Source organism: Moschus berezovskii, chromosome X, assembly GCF_049115385.1.
Source record: "Moschus berezovskii isolate FMDL1 chromosome X, NW_MosBer_1.0, whole genome shotgun sequence".
Classification (NCBI taxonomy): Eukaryota; Metazoa; Chordata; class Mammalia; order Artiodactyla; family Moschidae; genus Moschus; species Moschus berezovskii.
This window is the reverse complement of record NC_142488.1, coordinates 114602217-114624678: the sequence shown is the minus strand read 5'-3', so window position 1 is coordinate 114624678 and position 22462 is coordinate 114602217. Positions and strand designations below refer to the sequence as shown.

At 40.3% G+C, this 22462-nt stretch overlaps 1 protein-coding gene and 1 pseudogene across 1 annotated transcript; both read left to right on the top strand.

Annotated features, from left to right (window-relative positions):
* The first annotated feature begins 17112 nt into the window (after positions 1-17112).
* LOC129564005 (poly(A) polymerase alpha pseudogene) lies at positions 17113-17712 on the top strand (annotated as a pseudogene).
* Positions 17713-19614: 1902 nt separating this feature from the next.
* On the top strand, positions 19615-20418 carry LOC129534830 (small ribosomal subunit protein eS4, X isoform-like). Its single transcript, XM_055393321.2, has one exon. The coding sequence runs from the start codon at positions 19615-19617 to the stop codon at positions 20416-20418; it is 804 nt and encodes a 267-aa protein (XP_055249296.2).
* The last annotated feature ends 2044 nt before the right edge of the window (positions 20419-22462 follow it).

Sequence of the window (22462 nt, the reverse complement as noted above, 5' to 3'; positions counted from 1 at the left end):
TCATATAAAATAAAAATGAGGAAAAAGAAAACAGAGGATTTAATCTTTGCCATTAAGATTTCTGCTGAAGCTTTCTGGGAACTGAAGTTAGGGGAGCCTTCAGAACTCGTGGCAACAACCTGAACTAAGTGAGGCAACTTCCAGGGGCCTCTCACCATCTCATTCTATACCTCATCATTCACCTCCATAGACCTCCAAAGGGGACTATTGCCCATACTCTGTACTCAAGATCTTTTCTGATTTCTCATCCAAGTTTACCAGTCTTAGGATAAGATGAACCAATCTATGCTAAGGTATTAATGCTTGATCATACAGTATTTCAAAGAGCAGTTGCACTCAAATAGGGTACTCCAGAGAGCATATGCTTTTACAAAAGGAATTTGTGGGGCAATGTTCATAAAAATGACCAGGGGAGATGAGATTCTTTTGGTCCATCTGTGGTGGGGCAGGACTTGGAGGCGCTGGGCTTAATTAGATGCCTGCTGCACACATTTCTTCAAACAACTTCTTGTTGAGACACAGTAGTTGGACTCATAACTATATGCCCTTCCATAGCCCCTACAATCTTCATACTACATGACACATCTTTGTAACTCAAGTGAGGGCTGAGACCATATCTAATATTTCTTTTCTGCCCGTGGTACTTAGTCAAACCTATGCAGAGGAAATGTTCAGTGTTCTTTTAGGAACTGAAGCAACACTTGATGCTTAATTCTAAGAGAATGTTCAATATCACCTGGTTTGTGTGTTTCACACAGCAATTAAATCTCCTCTTTCTGCTCTGTATTATGGTTCTTGCCATTTCCTATGGTAGATAACCCCTGAGGTGTCTGCACAGCTTATAGCACTTCATTCTATCAGTACTATTCTTCTACTTATATGGATAGGAAGCCATGTTTACACCATGTGACTCTGTCTCCATGATTTTTTTTAGACTAGGGGTTATGTCTGCCAGAGTTAGCCAATCAGATTTTCTCTCCAGGGAATTTTTCATAGGGCCTAGAATCAGCCAGCCAGTCACTGTGTAGACAGAGTGGCCAAGAAAGTCATTCTGTAAGGAGACAGAAACAAAGGTGTGAGGCCAACAGGGTATATGCTTCTTGGGTTCTTTGTTGGCTTTCTAGTTATTGACTATGCCAAAGCCTTTGACTGTGTGGATCACCATAAACTGGAAAATTCTGAAAGAGATGGGAATACCAGACCACCTGACCTGCCTCTTGAGAAACCTGTATGCAGGTCAGGAAGCAACAGTTAGAACTGGACATGGAACAACAGACTGCTTCCAAATTGGAAAAGGAGTACCAAGGCTGTATACTGTCACCCTGCTTATTTAACTTCCATGCATCATGAGAAACTTCTATCCATCATGAGAAACTTCTTTGCATCATGAGAAACACTGGGCAGGATGAAGCACAAGCTGGAATCAAGATTGCTGGGAGAAATATCAATAACCTCAGATATGTAGATGACACCACCCTTATGGCAGAAAGTGAAGAAGAACTAAAGAGCCTCTTGATGAAAGTGAAAGAGGAGAGTGAAAAAGTTGGCTTAAAGCTCATCATTCAGAAAACTAAGATCATGGCATCCAGTCCCATCACTTCAAGGTCCCATCACTTTATGGCAAATAGATGGGGAAACAGTGGCTGACTTTATTTTTGGGGGCTTCAAAATCACTTCAGATGGTGACTGCAGCCATGAAATTAAAAGACGCTTACTCCTTGGAAAGAAAGTTATGACCAATCTAGACAACATATTAAGAAGCAGAGACATTACTTTGCCAACCAAGGTCCGTCTAGTCAAGGGTATGGTTTTTCCAGTGGTCATGTATGGACGTGAGAGTTGGACTATAAAGAAAGCTGAGCACCAAAGAATTGATGCTTTTGAACTGTGGTGTTGGAGAAGACTCTTGAGAAGACTCTTGAGAGTCCCTTGGACTGCAAGGAGATCCAACCAGTCCATCCTAAGGGAGATCAGTCCTGAGTATTCATTGGAAGGACTGATGTTGAAGCTGAAACTCCAATACTTTGGCCACCTCATGCGAAGAGCTGACTCATTTGGAAAAACCCTGATAATGGGAAAGATTGAGGGCAGGAGAAGGGGACGACAGAGGATGAGATGGTTGGATGGCATCACCGACTTGATGGACGTGGATTTGGGTGGACTCTGGGAGTTGGTGATGGACAGGGAGGCCTGGCGTGCTGTGGTCCATGGGGTCGCAAAGAGTTGGACACGACTGAACTGAACTGAACTGGTTCCTGGTTCTAGTTTCTGCCTGAAATCCAGCTACATTCTTGCCTGTAGATATCATGAGGCCTCTAACAGTACCTTTTTGTAAATGACAATTTACAGGTTTTTGGCTTAAGCTGGCTTAAGAGACTATTTACTATGTAAAACCAAAATCTTACCCAATTCACCTCACAGTATCCAAGTCTACCAAAAGGGAGTGTGGCAACTAAACTGGTTGGCTGGCCCAATTTACACACCTAGCATTAGAGAGCTGGACAGGTGGTGGCATGGCTTGTGACTTGTTACATGCATAGTAACCATTCAGAGATCCAAGAAGCTGTGATCTAAGATCTAGTCATCATTTACAGACTCAGGGGACATGAAGAATATCTAGTCTTATTACCAAAGCATGCGTCTTGTATTATGTGGTGTGTTTTTTTTAAAGTGGATGTAATTTATAATCATGTTTGAAGCTGTTGAATTTTTTAAATGCAGAATTTGACAGAATAGGGACTTCTCTGGTGGTCCAGTGGCTAAGATTCTGTGCTCCCTATGCAGGGGGCCTGGGTTCGATTCCTGGTCAGGGAACTAGGTCCCACATGCTGCAACTAAAGATCCTGTGTGGCACAACTAAGGCATGGTACAGCCAGATAAGTGAATAAATGTTTTTTAAAAAAGAATTTGACACTAGGAAACAACATACTAAGAAGAAAAAAAATTGAACATCTCACTCAAAATCTAGGGATTAACTGCAGCTCGCATTTACAGGGAAGAAGGGAAGAATTCTATCTATAATTCTCACCAAAGGTGGCAAATATCAGTTTGTGTGAAATTGGACACTGGCTAATGACTAAAGGATAACCTGTGTTAGAGAATGGGTTTGTATTAGGCCAACCATTACTATTTCATTAAAATAAACATATTCTTATTGAGATATTTTCCGTACTTTCTGTAAAATTTATACTAAGTACCCTGATGCGAGTCTGCCTACTTCTTTTCCTTAATTGTGGTTTCTAGTTCATATCTGGAGCAGTCCTTTCATCTTCCTAATTTGACCTTCTCTGTTAGGTTTGTCTTGCCCCTAAGGCAATAGTTCTCCACCAAAACCCAGCATCCTTCTTCCAAATTGAATCCTTTTTTTTTTTTTTTTACCCCCAGCTTTAGTTATTTTTACATCTTTTTAGTAAGTTTAGGGGCTTCCCCGGTGGCTCAGCAGTAAAGAATCTGCCTGCAATGCAGGAGCCGCAGGAGCCATGGGTTTGACCCCTGAGTGGAGAAGATCCCCTAGAGGTGGAAATGGCAACCCACTCCAGTATTCTTGCCTGGAGAGTCCCATGGACAGAGGAGCCTGGTGGGCTGCAGTCCATGGGGTGGCAAAGAGTCAGATACAACTGAAGCAACTTAGCTCCCCTCATTCCGCCAAGATTAACATTTTATATGACCATGGTGTATTCATCAAAACCAAGAAACCAACATTGGTACATTACTATTAACGAAACTCCAGACTTAGATTTCACCAGTTTTTTCCACTAACATCCTTTTTCTATTCCAGGATCCAATCCAAGATACAGCACTGAATTCAGCAGGCCTTCCTATTAATCCACCACAGACATCCAGGAACTTGAGGGAAACTTGATGGGCTTCCCTGGTAGCTCAGACGGTAAAGAGCCTGACTACAATGTGGGAGACCCCAGGTCAATCCCTGGGCCAGGAGAAGGAAATGGCAATCTGTCAGGGTCCAGCCCCGGCAGGGTCCAGGGATACCCTCAGGATGAGCGGTGTCGGCGAGAAAAGAAAGAAAAAAAGCGAGTCGAGTCTTGGTTGAGTGCAGAATCAAGACTGCTTTATTTTTCTACATCAGTGCTTATATACCCTAAAACCAACAATACTAAAAAGGGAGGAGGGATTGTCTTGATAAAATTGTGCCAGGAATGCAGTCATAAACCATCTTCCAGAAGAGTCAGTACCTTCATGTATAACTCTTAAATAATGGACTCTTAAGACATCAAGGCCACAAGGCATGAAAAGATGGCTTTGTGTATCAGTTAGTCAACTGTAAAAACTATTAGCAAGCCTTATCTTGGAAGCCTCGGTTCTGGGCAGACTTTGTGACTCCCTAGGTAGCATGGTATCTGTTTTTGGGCTCTACCCCCATACATCTGCAGAGACAATTTTCTACACTAATACTATATGGTTATTCATTTTGTTATCAACCTTTATCTCTATGTTTACCTCTAGTGTACTCCCAGGCACACCATGGACAGGGGGCAGGGAGACATATCAGCGAGCACTGGTATGTGACCTTGAGGGCCAAGAGTCTCAAGAGCTCCCTCCAGATCTCACCCTAAGGGGCCCTTCTTAAATGTGAAAGTCTCTGTATCTATTTTGCTTGTGGAGTGTTTAGGCCTATTGTTAGCAGACTTAGTTTTATGCCAGGGGCGCTTTGTGCAGCCCTGAGCATTCCAAATTCTAAGTTGACAATTATAACCCCAACAGGGCCAGAAGGGTTAGGATGTTCCTTGTAAAAATATTTTTTCATTCCTGGTCTGTTTATAGGGCCCATACACCCTCAGGGACTGTATTGCTGCCATGCAAAGGCTTCAAGGGGGATATCTGAGCAGGAGTCAGAATTCTTAGAAAGCACAGTGGACTACCAAGCATCAGAAGAAGAACAGACTGAGGCCTGGGAATAGATGATGGGGCGGCCCCGAGAAATCCCCAGAGGTCTGGACGGCCTTGCATGCCAGCTCCTCAAGCCAAGACCTTGTCATGGGCGGGGTCTCTTATGCCGGCTCCCGAAGCAACCCACTCCAGTATTCTTGCCTAGAAAATTCCAAGGACAGAGGAGACTGGTGGGCTACATTTCATGGGTCACAAGAGTTGGTGATGCCATCCAACCATCTCATCCTCTGTTGTCCCCTTCTCCTCCAGCCCTCAATCTTTCCCAGCATCAGGGTCTTTTCAAATGAGTCAGCTCTTCGCATGAGGTGACCAAAGTATTGGAGTTTCAGCTTCAACATCAGTCCTTCCAATGAACACTCAGGACTGATCTCCCTTAGGATGGACTGGTTGGATCTCCTTGCAGTCCAACGGATTCTCAAGAGTCTTCTCCAACACCACAGTTCAAAAGCATCAATTCTTTGGTGCTCAGCTTTCTTTATAGTCCAACTCTCACATCCATACATGACCACTGGAAAAACCATAGCCTTGACTAGACGGACCTTGGTTGGCAAAGTAATGTCTCTGCTTCTTAATATGCTGTCTAGATTGGTCATAACTTTCCTCCCAAAGAGAAAGTGTCTTTTATTTCATGGTTGCAGTCACTGTCTGAAGTGATTTTGAAGCCCCCAAAAATAAAGTCAGCCACTGTTTCCACTGTTTCCCCATCTATTTGCCATGAAGTGAAGGGACAGGATGCCATGATCTTAGTTTTCTGAATGATGAGCTTTAAGCCAACTTTTTCACTCTCCTCTTTCACTTTCATCAAGAGGCTCTTTAGTTCTTCTTCACTTTCTGCCATAAGGGTGGTGTCATCTGCATATCTGAGGCTATTGATATTTCTCCCAGCAATCCTGATTCCAGCTTGTACTTCATCCAGCCCAGCGTTTCTCATCATGTACTCTGCATAGAAGTTAAATAAGCAGGGTAACAATATACAGCCTTGACGTACTCCTTTCCAGATTTGGAACCAGTCTGTTGTTCTGTGTCCAGTTCTAACTGTTGCTTCCTGACCTGCATACAGGTTTCTCAAGAGGCTTGTGAGGTGGTCTGTTATTCCTATCTCTTTCAGAATTTTCCACAGTTTATTGTGATCCACACAGTCAAAGGCTTTGGCAAAGTCAATAAAGCAGAAATAGATGTTTTTCTGGAACTCTATTGTTTTTTCGATGATCCAGCGGATGTTGGCAATTTGATCTCTGGTTCCTCTGCTTTTTCTAAATCCAGCTTGAACATCTGGAAGTTCATGGTTCACGTATTGCTGAAGCCTGGTTTGGAGAATTTGGAGCATGACTTTAATAGTGTGTAAGATGAGTGCAATTTTTCAGTAGTTTGAGCATTCTTTGGCATTGCCTTTCTTTGGGATTGGAATGAAAACTGACCTTTTCCAGTCCTGTGGCTACTGCTGAGTTTTCCAAATTTGCTGGCATATTGAGTTCAGCACTTTCACAGCATCATCTTTCAGGATTTGAAATAGCTCAACTGGAATTCCATCACCTCCACTAGCTTTGTTCGTAGTGATGCTTTCTAAGGCCCACTTGACTTCACATTCCAGGATGTCTGGCTCTAGGTGAGTGATCACACCATCATGGTTATCTGGGTCATGAAGATCTTTTTTGTACAGTTCTTCTGTGTATTCTTGCCACCTCTTCTTCATATCTTCTGCTTCTGTTAGGTCCATACCATTTCTGTTCTTTATCGAGCCCATCTTTGTATGAAATGTTCCCTAGGTATCTCTAATTTTCTTGAAGAGATCTCTAGTCTTTCCTATTCTGTTGTTTTCCTCTATTTCTTTGCACTGATTGCTCAGGAAGACTTTCTTATCTCTCCTTGCTATTCTTTGGAACTCTGCATTCAAATGGCAATATCTTTCTTTTTCTCCTTTGTTTTTCTATTCTCTTCTTTTCACAGCTATTTGTAAGGCCTCCCCAGACAGCCATTTTGCTTTTTTGCATTGCTTTTCCATGGGGATGGTCTTGATCCCTGTCTCCTGTACAATGTCACGAACCTCCGTCCCGAGTTCATCAGGCACTCTATCAGATCTAATCCCTTAAATCTATTTGTCACTTCCACTGTATAATTGTAAGGGATTTGATTTAGGTCGTACCTGAATGGTCTAGTGGTTTTTAACCAGTTTCTTCAATTTAAGTTTGAATTTGGCAATAAGGAGTTCATGATCTACATTAAATTAGTGGAAAACATTTTTTTCTTAATTATATTCTACTGTGCACAAAATGATTAGTGATACTATTAGATGCACTATTTTAAAAGTTTTGTGCATCATACGCTTGGACATGCAGAAAACACTTGGAAATTTTTAAAATTAGATAGTACAATGGATTTATGCTTTTGTTTTACTTATTTACAGAATGAGTATCCTATTTCTATGTTAGAAAAATAAAACTGCCCCCAAGTGTACTGGCTTAATAATACAAACATCATTTATTTGGTTCACAATTCTTTGGGTTGGCAATTTAGTCTGGGCACAGCAGGGCAGAGAACTAGTGCTGGGCAGGGAAACCTGAACTGTAACTGACCAATGACTGAAGGTTCAGTGTGGACAATCTGAGAGTTTAAAACTGCAGGGAGACCAAGCCATCAGAAGTCCCCCAGACTTTTGGGAGACTGGATCTCTATCACGTTCTTACAGTGAATGTCAGAGAACAATCCCCTCCTGCTTCCAGCAAGGGGAGGCGAAAAGGAAATACACTGGAGTATTCTGTTCTTAACAAGCTCGCCCTCAGGGAAAACTATTTAACCAAAGCCTAACTTGCTGGGGTTTTATCAGAGCCTAACTGACTTGGCTCAGAGGTTAAAGCATCTGCCCCCAATGCGGGAGACCTGGGTTCGATCCCTGGGTCGGGAAGATCCCCTGGAGAAGGAAACAGTAACCCACTCCAGTATTCTTGCCTGGAGAATCTCATGGACAGAGAGGCCTGGTAGGCTACAGTCCACGGGGTCGCAAAGAGTCAGACACGACTGAGCGACGGAAGGGAACTGACTTGGGGAAAGAAAATATTCAAATACAGCCAACTCTAGCCTTCCACCTGGGAAAAAGGAAATACCCAACTCCAGTCCACTCAAGCCATCTTGTCCCACGGATTGGGTAGGAAAAAACTGAGAAGGATGTGTGAAGTTCACAGTCCACAAGGACAGGCTCGCTTAGAGTCTGAGATCTGTCAACTAAAAAAAAAAAAGTACAACCTAGAAGTTGAGAATTATGTATTATTGGAAGGAATTTCTGAGGACTTAAACCTGGAAGACAGCCTCTCAGATATCTCTGAGGGACTGCTCTGAAGAGATAAGGGAAGAGCCAGGATAAATAGGAGCTTCGCAACAAAAACCTGGTAGTTGGAACATCAAAAGATTACCGTTAATTAAAGAAAACCAGACAGGACTTCCCTGGTGGTACAATGGATAAGAGTCCACCTGCTGGTCAAGAATCATCGGCTAGAACTGGACATGGAACAACAGACTGGTTCCAAATTAGGAAAGGAGTATGTCAAGGCTCTATATTGTCACCCTGCTTATTTAACTTATATGCAGAGTCAGTTCAGTCGCTCAGTTGTGTTCGACTCTTTGCGACCCCATGAATCACAGCACGCCAGGCCTCCCTGTCCATCACCAACTCCCGGAGTTCACTCAAACTCACGTCCACCGAGTTGGTGATGCCATCCAGCCATCCCATCCTCTGTCGTCCCCTTCTCCTGCCCCCAATCCTTCCCAGCATCAGAGTCTTTTCCAATGAGTCAACTCTTCGCATAAGGTGGCCAAAGTACTGGAGTTTCATATATACACAGGGTATATCATGCTAAATGCCGGGCTGATTGAAGCACAAGCTGGAATCAAGATTGCCGGGAGAAATATCAATAATCTCAGATATGCAGATGATACCACCCTTATGGCAGAAAGAGAAGAAGAACTAAAGAGCCTCTTGATGAGAGTGAAAGAGGAGAGTGAAAAAGCTTAAAACTCAGCATTCAAAAAATGAAGATAATGGCATCCAGTCCATCACTCCATGGCAAATAGATGGGGAAACAATGGAAACAATGAGAGACCTTATTGTCTCACTATACAAGCATGCTATTTCTAGCATGGAATACTTTTTGTCTTATGCATTATAACCATTACTGATAATGCATTAAACTGATCAGGTACAAGATTAAATATAGGGATAAAAAAGACAAGAAAGACTCTTAAGATAAACTATTTCAAGCTTTGCATCAGAAATGGCTGAGCATAAGTATAAATTAAAGAAAAAAAGTCAACAACAGCAGCAGAAAAACAGCATTTGTGATTTACAATTAGAATCAAAACTAGATTTCTTATTGTATTAGTAGATGATCAACAGCATAAGAATGGAAAATGTACTGAGAATAAAGACATATGTTAAACTTGGTGAATCTTATGGAGATACACCAAAAATACACAATATACTCTGTACTATGTTGAACATATTAAACCTGAGTACAAGCCTAGTTCCTGAGGAACTGGGAAGCAAATTCACTGCTTAAATGTCAACATAAAACATCTTTATGAATTATCAAATGGAAGATTGACTGTATGTAAGAAGAAATATATCAAATATTAAACTTTATTAGATTAAAAAGAAGAAAAGAGTCCACCTGCCAATGCAGGGGGCACAGGTTAGATCCCTGGTCTGGGAAGGTTCTACATGCCATGGAGCAGCTAAGCTGGTGCGCCACAGCTACTGAGCCCATGAGTCACAACTACTGATGCCCATGCTACAACTACTAAAGTCTGAATGCCCTAGAGCCTGTGCTCTGCAGTGAGAAGCCACTACAGTGAGAAGCCCGTGTACCACAATGAAGAGTAACCCTCGCTCGCTGCAACTAGAGAAAGCCTGTGTGCAGCAGTGAAGACCGAGTGCAACCAAAAATAAAATAAATAATTTTTTTAAAATAAAGAAAACCAAACATCTCTGCTGCTGCTGCTGCTGCTGCTAAGTCACTTCAGTCATGTCTGACTCTGTGCGACCCCATAGACAGCAGCCCACCAGGCTCCTCATCCCTGGGATTCTCCAGGCAAAAATACTGGAGTGTTTTGCCATTTCCTTCTCCACAAACATCTCAAATTAATGAATTTAGTGCTTTTCTAAGTATGGGGAAATGCAAGAGTCTGGGCTCACTGATATTATTCCTTTGATGTGTACCTTAAGGGCCAGTGTCTTGTTTTTCTCCATCCTGAATCCTCTCAGGGTACTCAGTTGGGGGTGGCTGCAGTGGCTGATGGCTTGGTGGCATCTTCTGTTTACTGATATGGCAGGCAGCATTCTTCTTTCACAGATCTAATACAGGACTACAGAATGCTTCCTCTTCCTCCACACCCTATCACCACACCACTAAAGGCCTATTTACAGCAGTTCCTTTTACTCAGTACATCACACCTGCCTATCAAGAAAAAAATTACAAGACACTAAAGAGCAAATACAGCTTGAAAAGACAGAGCAAGAACCATAATTAAACTCAGATATGGCAGGGAAGTAAGAATTATCAGACCAGCAATTTAAAACAACTATGATCAATATACTAAGGGCTCTAATGGATAAAGTAGACAGTATGCAAGAACAGATGGGCAATGTAAACAAAGAAAGAACCAAAAAACATGCTAGAGATCAAAAACACTAACAAAAATGAAGAATACTTTTGATGGGCTTCTTAGTAGACTAGACTTGGCTGAGAAAAGAATCTCTAAGCTTGAGGATATCTCAATAGAAATCTCCAAAACTGAAAAACAAACAGAAAAAAGATCAAACCCCTTCAATATCCAAGAACTGTGGAACAACTACAAAAGATGTAATATTTGCATAATGGGAATACCAGAAGGAGAAGAAAGAAAGGAGCAAAAGAAATGTCTGAAACAATAATTACTGAGACTTTATGTGAATCTATATTAGACACAAAACCACAGACCCAGGAATAGAAAACATCAAACAGGATAAATGCTCAAAAAACTATACCTAAACATATTATTTCCAAATCACACAAAATTAAAGGAAAAAAGTTCTTGAAAGAAGTTAATGGGAAAAAATACTTTACCTATAGAGAAGTAAAGATAAGATTTACACCCAACTTCTCAGAAATCTTGCAAGAAAGAAGAGAGTGAATGAAGTGTTGAATGAAAAAAGAAAATAAAATAAACCACCAATCTAGAATTCTGTACTCTGCAAAAGTAATCCTTCAAAGGTGAAAGAGGGGCTTCCCTGGTTGTCTAGTGGTTAAGACTCCATGCTTCTGCTGCAAGGGGCATGGGTTCAATCCCTGGTTGGAGAACTAAGATTTCACATGCCACATGGTGCAACTAAAAAAAAAAAAAAGGAGAAACTGAGCTTTCTCAAACAAACAAAAATTGAGGGAATTTATTTCCAGTATACCTGCCTTGCAAGAAATGTTAAAAGATGTTCTTTAAAGAAAAGGAAAATTATATAGGTTAAAAACGCAGATGAATATAAAGAAAGGAAGAACACCAGAAAAGGAATAATTGAAGGTAAAATTAAAACTTTGATTTTTATTTTTCTTAATAATAGCAACACTGTATTCAACTATTATGCCTGTGAGTGTGTGTGTGTGTGTGTATACAGGCACACCTCAGACATACTGTGGGTTCAATTCTAGACTACCAAAATAAAGCAGATATTGCAATAAAGCTAGTCACACAAATTTTTTGTTTTTCCAGTGCATATAAAATTTATGTTAAAAAATAAAAGCTTGGGACTTCCCTAGTGGCCCAGTAGCTAAGACTCTACACTTCCAATGCAGGGGGCCTGGGTTCAATCTCTGGTCTGGGAACTACATCCCACATGCCACAACTAAGAGTTCATATGCCACAGCTACAGATCTTACACGCCACAATTAAGACCTGATGAAGCCAAATAAATATTAAAAAAATAAAAAGTTATGTTTACACTATCCTGCACTATTAAGTGTATAACATGTCTTAGAAAAACAGTATACATACTTTAAAAATATTTCATGACTAAAAAATGCTAATCATCATCTGAGTCATTAGGAACTCATAGTAGTTACATCAAAGATCGCTGATCACAGATCATTTTAACAAGTATAATAATAATGGAAAAAACTTGAAATTTTGTGATACCAAAATGTGACACAGAGACAAAAAACAAACAAATACTATTAGGAAAATGGTGCCATAGACTTGCTCAGTGAAGAGTTACCACAAATCTTCAATTTGTAAAATATACAATATCTATGAAGTGTAATGAGGCAAGGAGGAATAAAATGAACTACATATATGTTTATGTGTAAGTGAGATAAATGACACCAATAATATGGAAGACAGGAGGAGTGTGTTGGTATTGCTTTGTTATTATAAGATATTTGTACTACCTATGAAGCAGTATAATCTTATTTTAAAGTGAAGTGGACTTGGATTCATCATAAATGTATATTGCAAACTCTAGGGAAACCACTGAAAAAAGTTAAAAAAAAAAGTATAACTGGGGCTTCCCTATTAACTTAGTGGTAAAGAATCCACCTGCCAATGAGGCAGACTCAGGTTCGATCCCTCCCTGGTCTAGGAACATCCTACATGCCATGGAGCAATTAAGCCTGTGTGCCACAACTACTGAGCCTGTTCTCTCGAGGCCATGAGCCACAGTTACTGAGCCCATGCATTACAACTATTGAAGCCTGTGTGCCCTAGAGCCTGTGCTGCACAACAGTAGAAGCCATTGCAATGAGAAGTCTGCACACCACAACTAGAAAGTAGACCCGGCAACTGAAAGCCCATGCAGCAACAAATATCCAGCACAGTCAAAAATAAATAAATAAATATATTTTAAAAGTTAAAAAAAGCAAAACTGATAAGCTAAGAAAGGAGAGAAAATGGAATTATATAAAATGTTCAAAGAAAACCACAAAAGGCCAAAAAATTAGAAGACAAAAATAGAAACAAAGAACAATGACAACAAATAAAAAGCAATAATATGGTGGCTATCAATCTAACTATAGTGGCTTGGATGGTAAAGAATCTGCCTGCAATGCAGGAGACCTGGGTTGGGAAGATCCCCTGGAGAAGGGTATGACAACCCAGTCCATTTTTCTTGCCTGGACAGAAGAGCCTAGCAGGCTACAGTCCATAGGATCACACAGAGTCAGACATGACTGAAGCGACTTAGCACACACGCAATGTAACTATATCAATAATCACTTTGAATATTGAGTCTAAATGCAACAATTAAAAGACAGAGATTGTCAGAGTATATAAAAAAACAAGACCCAATACTGCACGTTGTCTACAAGAAGCCCACTTTAAGTATGAAGACACATATTAATTAAAAGTAAATGGAATATTGTAATTAGCTTCTAATTAAATTAAATAAATTGATTTTTTAAGTAAATGGAAAGAGAAAGATATACCTTGCTAACACTAATCAAAGGAAAGTAGGAGTAGCTCTATTAATTTCAGACAGAGCAGATATTAGACCAAGGAAGGTTATCAGGGATAAAGAGGGGCATTACATAATGATAAAGGGGTCAATTCTCTAAAAAGATATAACAATCCTTAATGTGTACGTTCTCAACAATGAAGCATCAAACCAGTGAGGCAAAAACAGATAAAATTGCACAGAGAAAGAGATGAACCCATTATCATAATTGTAGCCATCAACACCCTTATATCAGACATAGATCCAGCAGGCAAAAAATCAGTAAGAACAAAGTTAGATTCAAGAACACCATCTATCAGCTAGATATAAGGGATATCTACAGACTACTTCATCAAACAATCACAGAATACACATTATTCTCAAGCTCACAAGGAACATTCACCAAGACAGATCACATTCTGGGCCAAAAACCACACCTTAATATTAAAAGAATAGAAATCATACAATGTATGCTTTCAGACTACAATGGAATTAAGGTAAAAATCAATAACAATAACAAAAAAAGGTAAATGGAAAATTCCAAAATACAACCCATTTCCAAATAACACACGGGTCAAAGAAGAAATCTCAATAGAAATTTGAAGATATTTTGAATGTAATTAAAAAGAAAATTTAACTTATCAAAGTTTGTAAGATGCAATAAAGGCAGTGCTTACTACAGTATTAAATTACAGTATTGAATGCATATATTAGAAAAGAAAAAAGAGGTTAAATCAATAATCAAAGCTTCCACTTTAGCATACCAGAAAAACAAAAGCAAATTAAACCCAAAGTTAACAGAAGAGAAAAAAATAAGAATTAGAGCAGAAATCAATGAGATTGAAAACAGGAAATCAATAAAGAAAATTACTGAAACCAAAAGCTGGTTCCTTGAAAAGATCAATGAAAGTGATAAGCCTCTAGCCAGGCTAATTAAGAAAGAGAGAGGATACAAATTACTAATATCTGGAATAAAAGAAAGGACCATAGATCTGATAGTCATTAAAAGGGTAATAAAGAAAGGCATACTACCAACAACTCTATGTTGACAAATGTGATAACCTAGATGAAGTGGACCAATTCTGTGAAAGATACAATCTATGAAAACTTACATTAAGAAGAAATAGACAATCTGAATAGGCCTATATCTGTTAATGAAATTGAACAAATAATTAATAACCTTTCTGTTATTAACTAAGCCTAGATGAATACTACCAAATATTTAATATCAATTCTCTGCAATCTCTTTCAGAAGATAGAAACAGAGGAAATACTTCCTAATTCATTCTGTGAGGCCAAAGAAAAGAAAGTGTAAGTGAAGTCGCTCAATCGTGTCCAACTCTTTGTGACCCCATGGACTATAGCCTACCAGGCTCCTCTGCCCATGGGATTTTCAAGGCAAGAGTAGTGGAGTCTGTTGCCATTTCCTACACTCCAGGGGATCTTTCCAACCCAGGAATCAAACCCAGGTCTCCCACATTGTAGGCAGACGTTTTTACCCTCTGAGCCACCAGGGAAGTCCTAGCATTACCAGCATTAGGAGCATTACCCTAATACCAAAACCAGACAAAGATATTAAAAGAAAAGTATGGATCAGTAGTTCTCATGAGCATAGATGCAAAAATCCTCAACAAAAAATTAGCAAATCAAATCCAACAATGTATAAAATAAATTATACACCACAGCCAAGTGGGGTTTATCCCAGGTATGCAAAGCTGGTTCAACATTCAAAAATCAGTTATTTAACCCATCACATCAACAGGCTAAAGAAGAAAAATCATGTGATCATATCAATAGATGAAGAAGAAGTATTTGACAAAATCCAGTTGGACCATAAAGGATGAGTGTTGGAGAATTGATGCTTTTGAACAGTGGTGTTGGAGAAGACTCTTGAGAATCCCTTGGGCTGCAAGGAGATCAAACCAGTCAATTCTAAAGGAAATCAATCCTGAATATTCATTGGAAGGACTGATGCTGAAGCTGAAGCTCCAATACTTTGGCCACCTGATGGGAAGAGCTGACTCATTAGAAAAGACCCTGATGCTGGGAAAGATTGAAGGCAGGAGAAGAAGGGGATGACAGAGGACAAGATGATTGGATGACATCATCGACTCAATGGACATTACTTTGAGCAAGTTCTGGGAGATGGTGAAGGACAGAGAAGCCTGGCATGCTGCAGTCCATGGGGTCACAAAGAGTCAGACATGACTGAGTGACTGAACAACAACATCCACGCAGGATAAAAAGTCGCAGTAAACTAACATCAGAGGGAAACTTTCTTCAACTTTTGTAGAAAGAATATCTACAAAAAACCTATAGCTAATAACACACTTAATGATGAGCAGCTTAGAGCCTTCCCACTAAGAACAGGAACAAGGCAAGATGTCTCCCTCACCTCTGTTTTTTAACATCATAAGTCCTAGCAAATGTAGTAAGACAAGGAAAGGAAATAATAGGCATATAGACTGGAAAGGAAGAAATAAAATTGTTCTACATAGACAATTTGTCTATGTAGAAAATCTGAATGTATAGACCAAAAAAAAAAAAAAAAAAAAGAACTCCTAGAATTAATAAGCAATTATAGCAAGGTTGCTGGATACAAGGTTAGTATACAAAAGAAGTCAATTGCTTTCCTATATACCAGCAATGAATAAGTGGAATTTGAAATTTTAAATGCAATGTCATTTATATTACCACACCAGAAATGTAAAACTTAGTTATAAGTCTAACAAAATATGCACAAGATCTATATGAGGAAAACTATAAAACTCTGATGATAGAAATCAAAGAACTAAATAAATGGAAAGATATTCCATATTAATGTATAGAAAGACTCAATATTGTTATCAGTTCTTCACAACTTGATCTGCAGATTCAATGTAACCAATTAAAACCTCAGCAAGTTATTTTGTGGATATCAACAAATTGATTCTAAAGTTTATGGAAAGGAAACAAACCCAGAATAGTCAACACTTTTGAAGGAGAAAAAAATGTTGGAGAACTAACAGTCCCCAACTTCAAGACTTACTGTAATCAGGATAGTGTGGTATTGGTGAAAGAATAGACAAATTGATCAATGGAACAGAATAGAGACCCCATGAATACATCTACATAAAATAGTCAGCTATCTTTGATAAAGGAGCAAAGGGAAATCAGTGGAGCAAAAATAGTCTCTTCAATAAATAGTGCTGAAACAACTGGACATACACATGCAAAGAAAGAATCTAGACACAGACCTTACACTCTTCAAGAAACCAGCTCAAAATGAATCACAGATCTAAATGTAGAATGTAAAACTATAAAACTCCTAGAATATAACATAGGAGAAAATCTAGATGATCTTGGATTTGATAGTGACTCTTTAGATAAAACACCAAAGGCGCAATTCATAAAAGGACGGATTAGTAAATTGGACTTCATTGAAATTAATATTTTGCTTCTCTGCAAAAGACACTGTCAAGAGAATGAATAGTTGATCCACAGCTTGGGAAAAAATATTTGCAAAACACATATTTGATAAAAGATTGTTATCCAATATAAAGCCTTTGTAAGAAAACAAAAGGCCTGATTTTAAAAAATGGGCCAGCATTGGGAGCGGGTGTGGGAGTAGGGTGAGACCCAGGGCTAAAGCAGGCCCCCGCCCCCCTCCCTCCCACCTCAGTGGATCATGCCCAGGGCGGCAGCGGCGACAGTTGCGGGGTAGGGGCGGGGGCGAGAAGGCGGGGGGAAGTGACTGGGCGGTGCCAGCGCAGGAGACGATGCCGTTTCCAGTTACAACACAGGGATCACAGCAAACACAGCCGCCACAGAAGCACTATGGCATTACTTCTCCCATCAGCTTAGCAGCCCCCAAGGAGACTGACTGCCTATTCACACAAAAGCCAGTTGAGACTCTGAAGCCCTTTGGGGTTTTTGAAGAGGAAGAGGAACTGCAGCACAGGATTTTAATTTTGGGAAAATTAAATAATCTGCTAAGAGTGGATAGGAGAATACAGTGAAAGCAAGAATCTTCCACAATCTGTAATTGAAAATGTTGGGGGGAAAATTTTTACATTTGGGTCTTATAGGAGTACATACAAAAGGTGCTGATATCGATGCATTGTGTGTTGCACCAAGACATGTTGATCGAAGTGATTTTTTCACCTCGTTCTACAATAAATTGAAATTACAGGAAGAAGTAAAAGATTTAAGAGCTGTTGAAGAGACATTTGTACCAGTTAGCAAACTGTTTTGATGGGATAGAAACTGATATTTTGTTTGCAAGATTAGCACTGCAGACTATTCCAGAAGACTTGGACTTAAGAGATGACAGTCTGCTTAAAAATTTAGATATAAGATGTATAAGAAGCAACAATTAGAACTGGACATGGAACAACAGACTGGTTCCAAATAGGAAAAGGAGTACGTCAAGGCTGTATATTGTCACCCTGCTTATTTAACTTACACGCAGAGTGCGTCATGAGAAATGCTGGGCTGGAAGAAGCACAAGCTGGAATCAAGATGGCTGGGAGAAATATCAATAACCTCAGATATGCAGATGACACCACCCTTATGGCAGAAAGTGAAGAGGAACTCAAAGGCCTCTTGATGAAAGTAAAAGAGGAGAGTGAAAAGGTTGGCTTGAAGCTCAACATTCAGAAAACTAAGATCATGGCATCTGGTCCCATCACTTCACGGGAAATAGATGGGGAAACAGTGGAAAGAGTGTCAGACTTTATTTTTTTGGGCTCCAAAATCACTGCAGATGCTGATTGCAGCCATGAAATTAAAAGATGCTTACTCCTTGGAAGGAAAGTTATGACCAGCCTAGACAGCATATTAAAAAACAGAGACATTACTTTGCCAACCAAGGTCCGTCTAGTCAAGGCTATGGTTTTTCCCGTGGTCATGTATGGATGTGAGAGCTGGACTATGAAGAAAGCTGATGGCCAAAGAATTGATGCTTTTGAACTGTGGTGCTGGAGAAGACTCTTGAGAGTCCCTTGGACTGCAAGGAGATCCAACCAGTCCATTCTAAGGGAGATCAGTCCTGGGTGTTCATTGGAAGGACTTATGCTAAAGCTGAAACTGCAATACTTTGGCCACCTCACGCGACGAGTTGACTCACTGGAAAAGAGTCTGATGCTGGGAGGGATTGGGGGTGGGAGGAGACGGGGACGACAGAGAGTGAGATGGCTGGATGGCATCACCGACTCGATGGGCATGAGTTTGAGTGAACTCCAGGAGTTGGTGACGGACAGGGAGGCCTGGTGTGCTGTGATTCATGAGGTCGCAAAGAGTCGGACACGACTGAGCGACTGAACTGAACTGAACTGATGGAGACAGTAAAAAGATTACTGGTTGCCTGGGGTTGGGGGTGGTAGTAAGAGATGAATAGAATGAATAAGGAGGAATGAATGAGGAGCTCAGAGAATTTTTAGGGCAGTGAAAATACTCTCTTTGATATTCTAATGATGGATATGTGTCATTATGCATTTGTCCAAACCCATGGAATGTACAAGACCAAGAGTGAACTCTAATGTAAACTATGGACTTTGGATGATAATCATGTATCAATAGAGGTTGACTGATTTTTAACAAAGGTACCACTGTGGGTGCAGAGTGTGGATAATGGGGGAGGCTATCCATGTGAGGAGGTGGGAGGGATATTAAAAAATCTATCTTCCACTTAGTTTTGCTGTGACTGAAACTGCTCTAAAAAACAAAGTCTATCAAAAACTATTCTGAAAACATTTTCTTCAAGCAGTGCACAGAACTGACAGTGCTGAGAAATTAGTGTTCCTGCATCATAAAGTCAAAATTTTATAATGTGAAAACCTCATTTGTAAACAAATATTTAAAATCATTTTTCAATAATGTTTTGAATTTACCCTTCTATTCCAGATGCTTTTTCCATTAATATGATAGTGTTATTTATCTTTGGCCTTAGCTTCAGGAAAATATTGACTTTAAGGTGTGGCCATTTAGCATTTTGCCTAAATGTATATTCAGTGCACCTCTAGTCACCAAGTAAACAAGAACCTCAGAGTCACTAGGAGTATTTCACTTAATCTGCTATCAATTTTCTGATTCATCCAATGGGCATGTGTTCTAGTTCCTCCTCAGTTTAGGTGTACCCTCATAACTTAATATCACTTTGAAAAAAGAAGATAGATGTCTTATCCTTTCCCACATGCAGAAGTTTTATTGTCAAAAACTAGGAGTGACTAATAATAGAAGGCTTCAAACCAACCCTTAGAAAATCATAGTCACCTCTTTTCATGCCTAGCGCAGCCATGGCTTCGGGTCCCAAGAAGCACCTGAAACACATAGCAGCTCCACAACATTGGATGCTGGATAAACTAACTGGTGTGTTTGCCCCTTGTCCATCTACCGGCTCCCACAAGCTAAGGGAATGTCTCCCCCTAATCATTTTCCTAAGGAGTAGACTTAAGTATGCCCTAATAGGAGATGAAGTAAAGATTTGCATGCAGCGTTTCATTAAGATCGATGGCAAAGTCTGCACGGATATAACATACCCTGCTGGTTTTATGGATGTCATCAGCATTGATAAGACTGGAGAGAATTTTCATTTGATCTATGACACCAAGGGTCACTTTGCTGTTCATCGTATTACACCTGAGGAGGCCAAGTATAAATTGTGCAAAGTAAGAAAGATATTTGTGGGGACAAAAGGAATCCCTCATCTGGTAACCCATGATGCTCGTACCATCCATTACCCTGATCTCCTCATCAAGGTGAATGACACCATTCAGACTGACTTGGAGACTGGCAAGATTACTGATTTCATCAAATTTGACACTGGTAACCTGTGCATGGTGACTGGAGGTGCTAACCTGGGAAAAATTGGTGTGATTACAAACCGGGAGAGACATCCAGGTTCTTTTGATGTAGTTCATGTGAAAGATGTGAACGGCAACAGCTTTGCCACACGGCTCTCAAACATTTTCGTTATTGACAAAGGCAACACACCGTGGATCTCTCTTCCCCATGGAAAGGGTATTCGCCTTACCATTGCTGAGGAGAGAGACAAGAGATTGGCAGCCAAACAGAGCAGTGGATAAAATGATCTCTATGTGATGTGATTGGAAAAGTCTTTGTACTTAATTAAAGATAACACCAAGCGAAAAAAATGAAAAAAGAAAATCACAGTCACCATTTTGGGTAGACATTCCCCAACATTTATCAAGCTCAGCACTAACAATTTTTTTCTCATTGGCGTATAGTTGCTTTCCAGGTGGCGCTAGTGGTAAAGAACTGGCCTGCCAATGCAGGAGACATAAGAGACGCAGGTTCCATCCCTGGGTCAGGGAGATCCCCTGGAGGAGGGCATGGCTACCCACCCCAGTATTCTTGCCTGGAGAATCCCATGTACAGAGGAGACTTGTGGGCTACATACCATATGGTAACAAAGAATTGGACACGACTGATTGCAGCCAGGAAATTAAGATGCTTACTCCTTGGAAGGAAAGTTATGACCAATCTAGATAGCATATTAAAAAGCAGAGACATTACTTTGCCAACCAAGGTCCGTCTAGTCAAGGCTATGGTTTTTCCCGTGGTCATGGATGGATGTGAGAGTTGGACTGTGAAGAAAGCTGATCGCCGAAGAATTGATGCTTTTGAACTGTGGTGCTGGAGAAGACTCTTGAGAGTCCCTTGGACTGCAAGGAGATCCAACCAGTCCATTCTAAAGGAGATCAATCCTGGGTGTTCATTGGAAGGACTGATGCTAAAGCTGAAACTCCAATACTTTGGCCACCTCATGCAACGAGTTGACTCACTGGAAAAGAGTCTGATGCTGGGAGGGATTGGGGGTGGGAGGAGACGGGGACGACAGAGAATGAGATGGCTGGATGGCATCACCGACTCGATGGACAGGAGTTTCAGTGAGCTCCGGGAGTTGGTGATGGACATGGAGGCCTGGCGTGCTGTGACTCATGGGGTCGCAAAGAGTCGGAAACAACTGAGCGACTGAACTGAAGTCACTTAGCACACACACATGCATAGTTGCTTTACAGCGTTGTGTTAGTTTCTGCTGTACAACAATGTGAGTCAGCTATACAGGATTAACAATCTTATTCAGTAAGGCAATTCATTTGATTACCTGGGCATACCTTTTACAACTAGTTCCTCTTCGGTGGCTGGCCCATCAGGAAATAGCATTGTCCAAATCCAAATCTTTCCTGCTGTTCTTTTTCATGACAGATTTGGTTACTGCTTTAAATTTTTTCCAGCCTAAAATTGCTATAGTGCTGCTCTCTAGTTTAGAATTTGGGAGTTTGATTCATCTGTGTGCTAAAGCAAATCCCAACTTACTTCTCGAGAGTTATATTGGCTCTGACAGTGTGTATTCCCTTAGCCTGCCTTCACATTGAAGGGCCTCAGCTTTCTACTCCAGGATGGATTCTTGTTTGGCTCATCTTCTACTCAGACTGACTTTTAAAACACATGGCTCTGTACTTTAGCAAACACAGAATTGTTGTGCTGTAAGGATTTGTCAGACAGCATACCCTCAAACCCACTGCTGCTCAACTTATCAAAAACTCTACTGAGAGAAATCAAATTTTATAGAGGATTGCCTGAAGGCTGTGAAGTCCATCCACTTCTCTGTTCTAAAATTTATCCCTGAATAAAAGTGTATCCCTGAATACAATAAAACTATCCTGGGAAAAAATTTTCCCTGACATAAACATTGAGATATAATTTACATACCATAAAATTCTATTTAAAGTATACAATTCAATGTTTTTTTTAGTATATTCAGAGAGTTGTGTAACCATCACCACAGTTATTCTTTGGAACATTTTCATCACCCCTCCCCCCAAAATCCCAAACTTATTAGCTGTCATACCCTCTTTCCCCTCACCAAGTACCATCACCAGCCACTGCAAACCATTTATCTCTTTTCTCTTATGTGAAAGTGTTAGCTGTTCAGTCATGTCTGACTTTTTGCAACCCCTTTGGACTATAGCCCACCAGGCTCCTCTGTCCATGAGACTTGCCAGACAAGAATATTGGAGTGGGTTCCCATTTCCTTCTCCAGGGGATCTTCCCCACCCATGGATCAAACCCATGTCTCTTACGTCTCCTGCATTGACAGGTGGG

Bases quoted from the DNA above. Each gene is read 5' to 3' on its own strand.
- LOC129534830 (XM_055393321.2), top strand. From the start codon at position 19,615: ATGCCTAGCGCAGCCATGGCTTCGGGTCCCAAGAAGCACCTGAAACAC.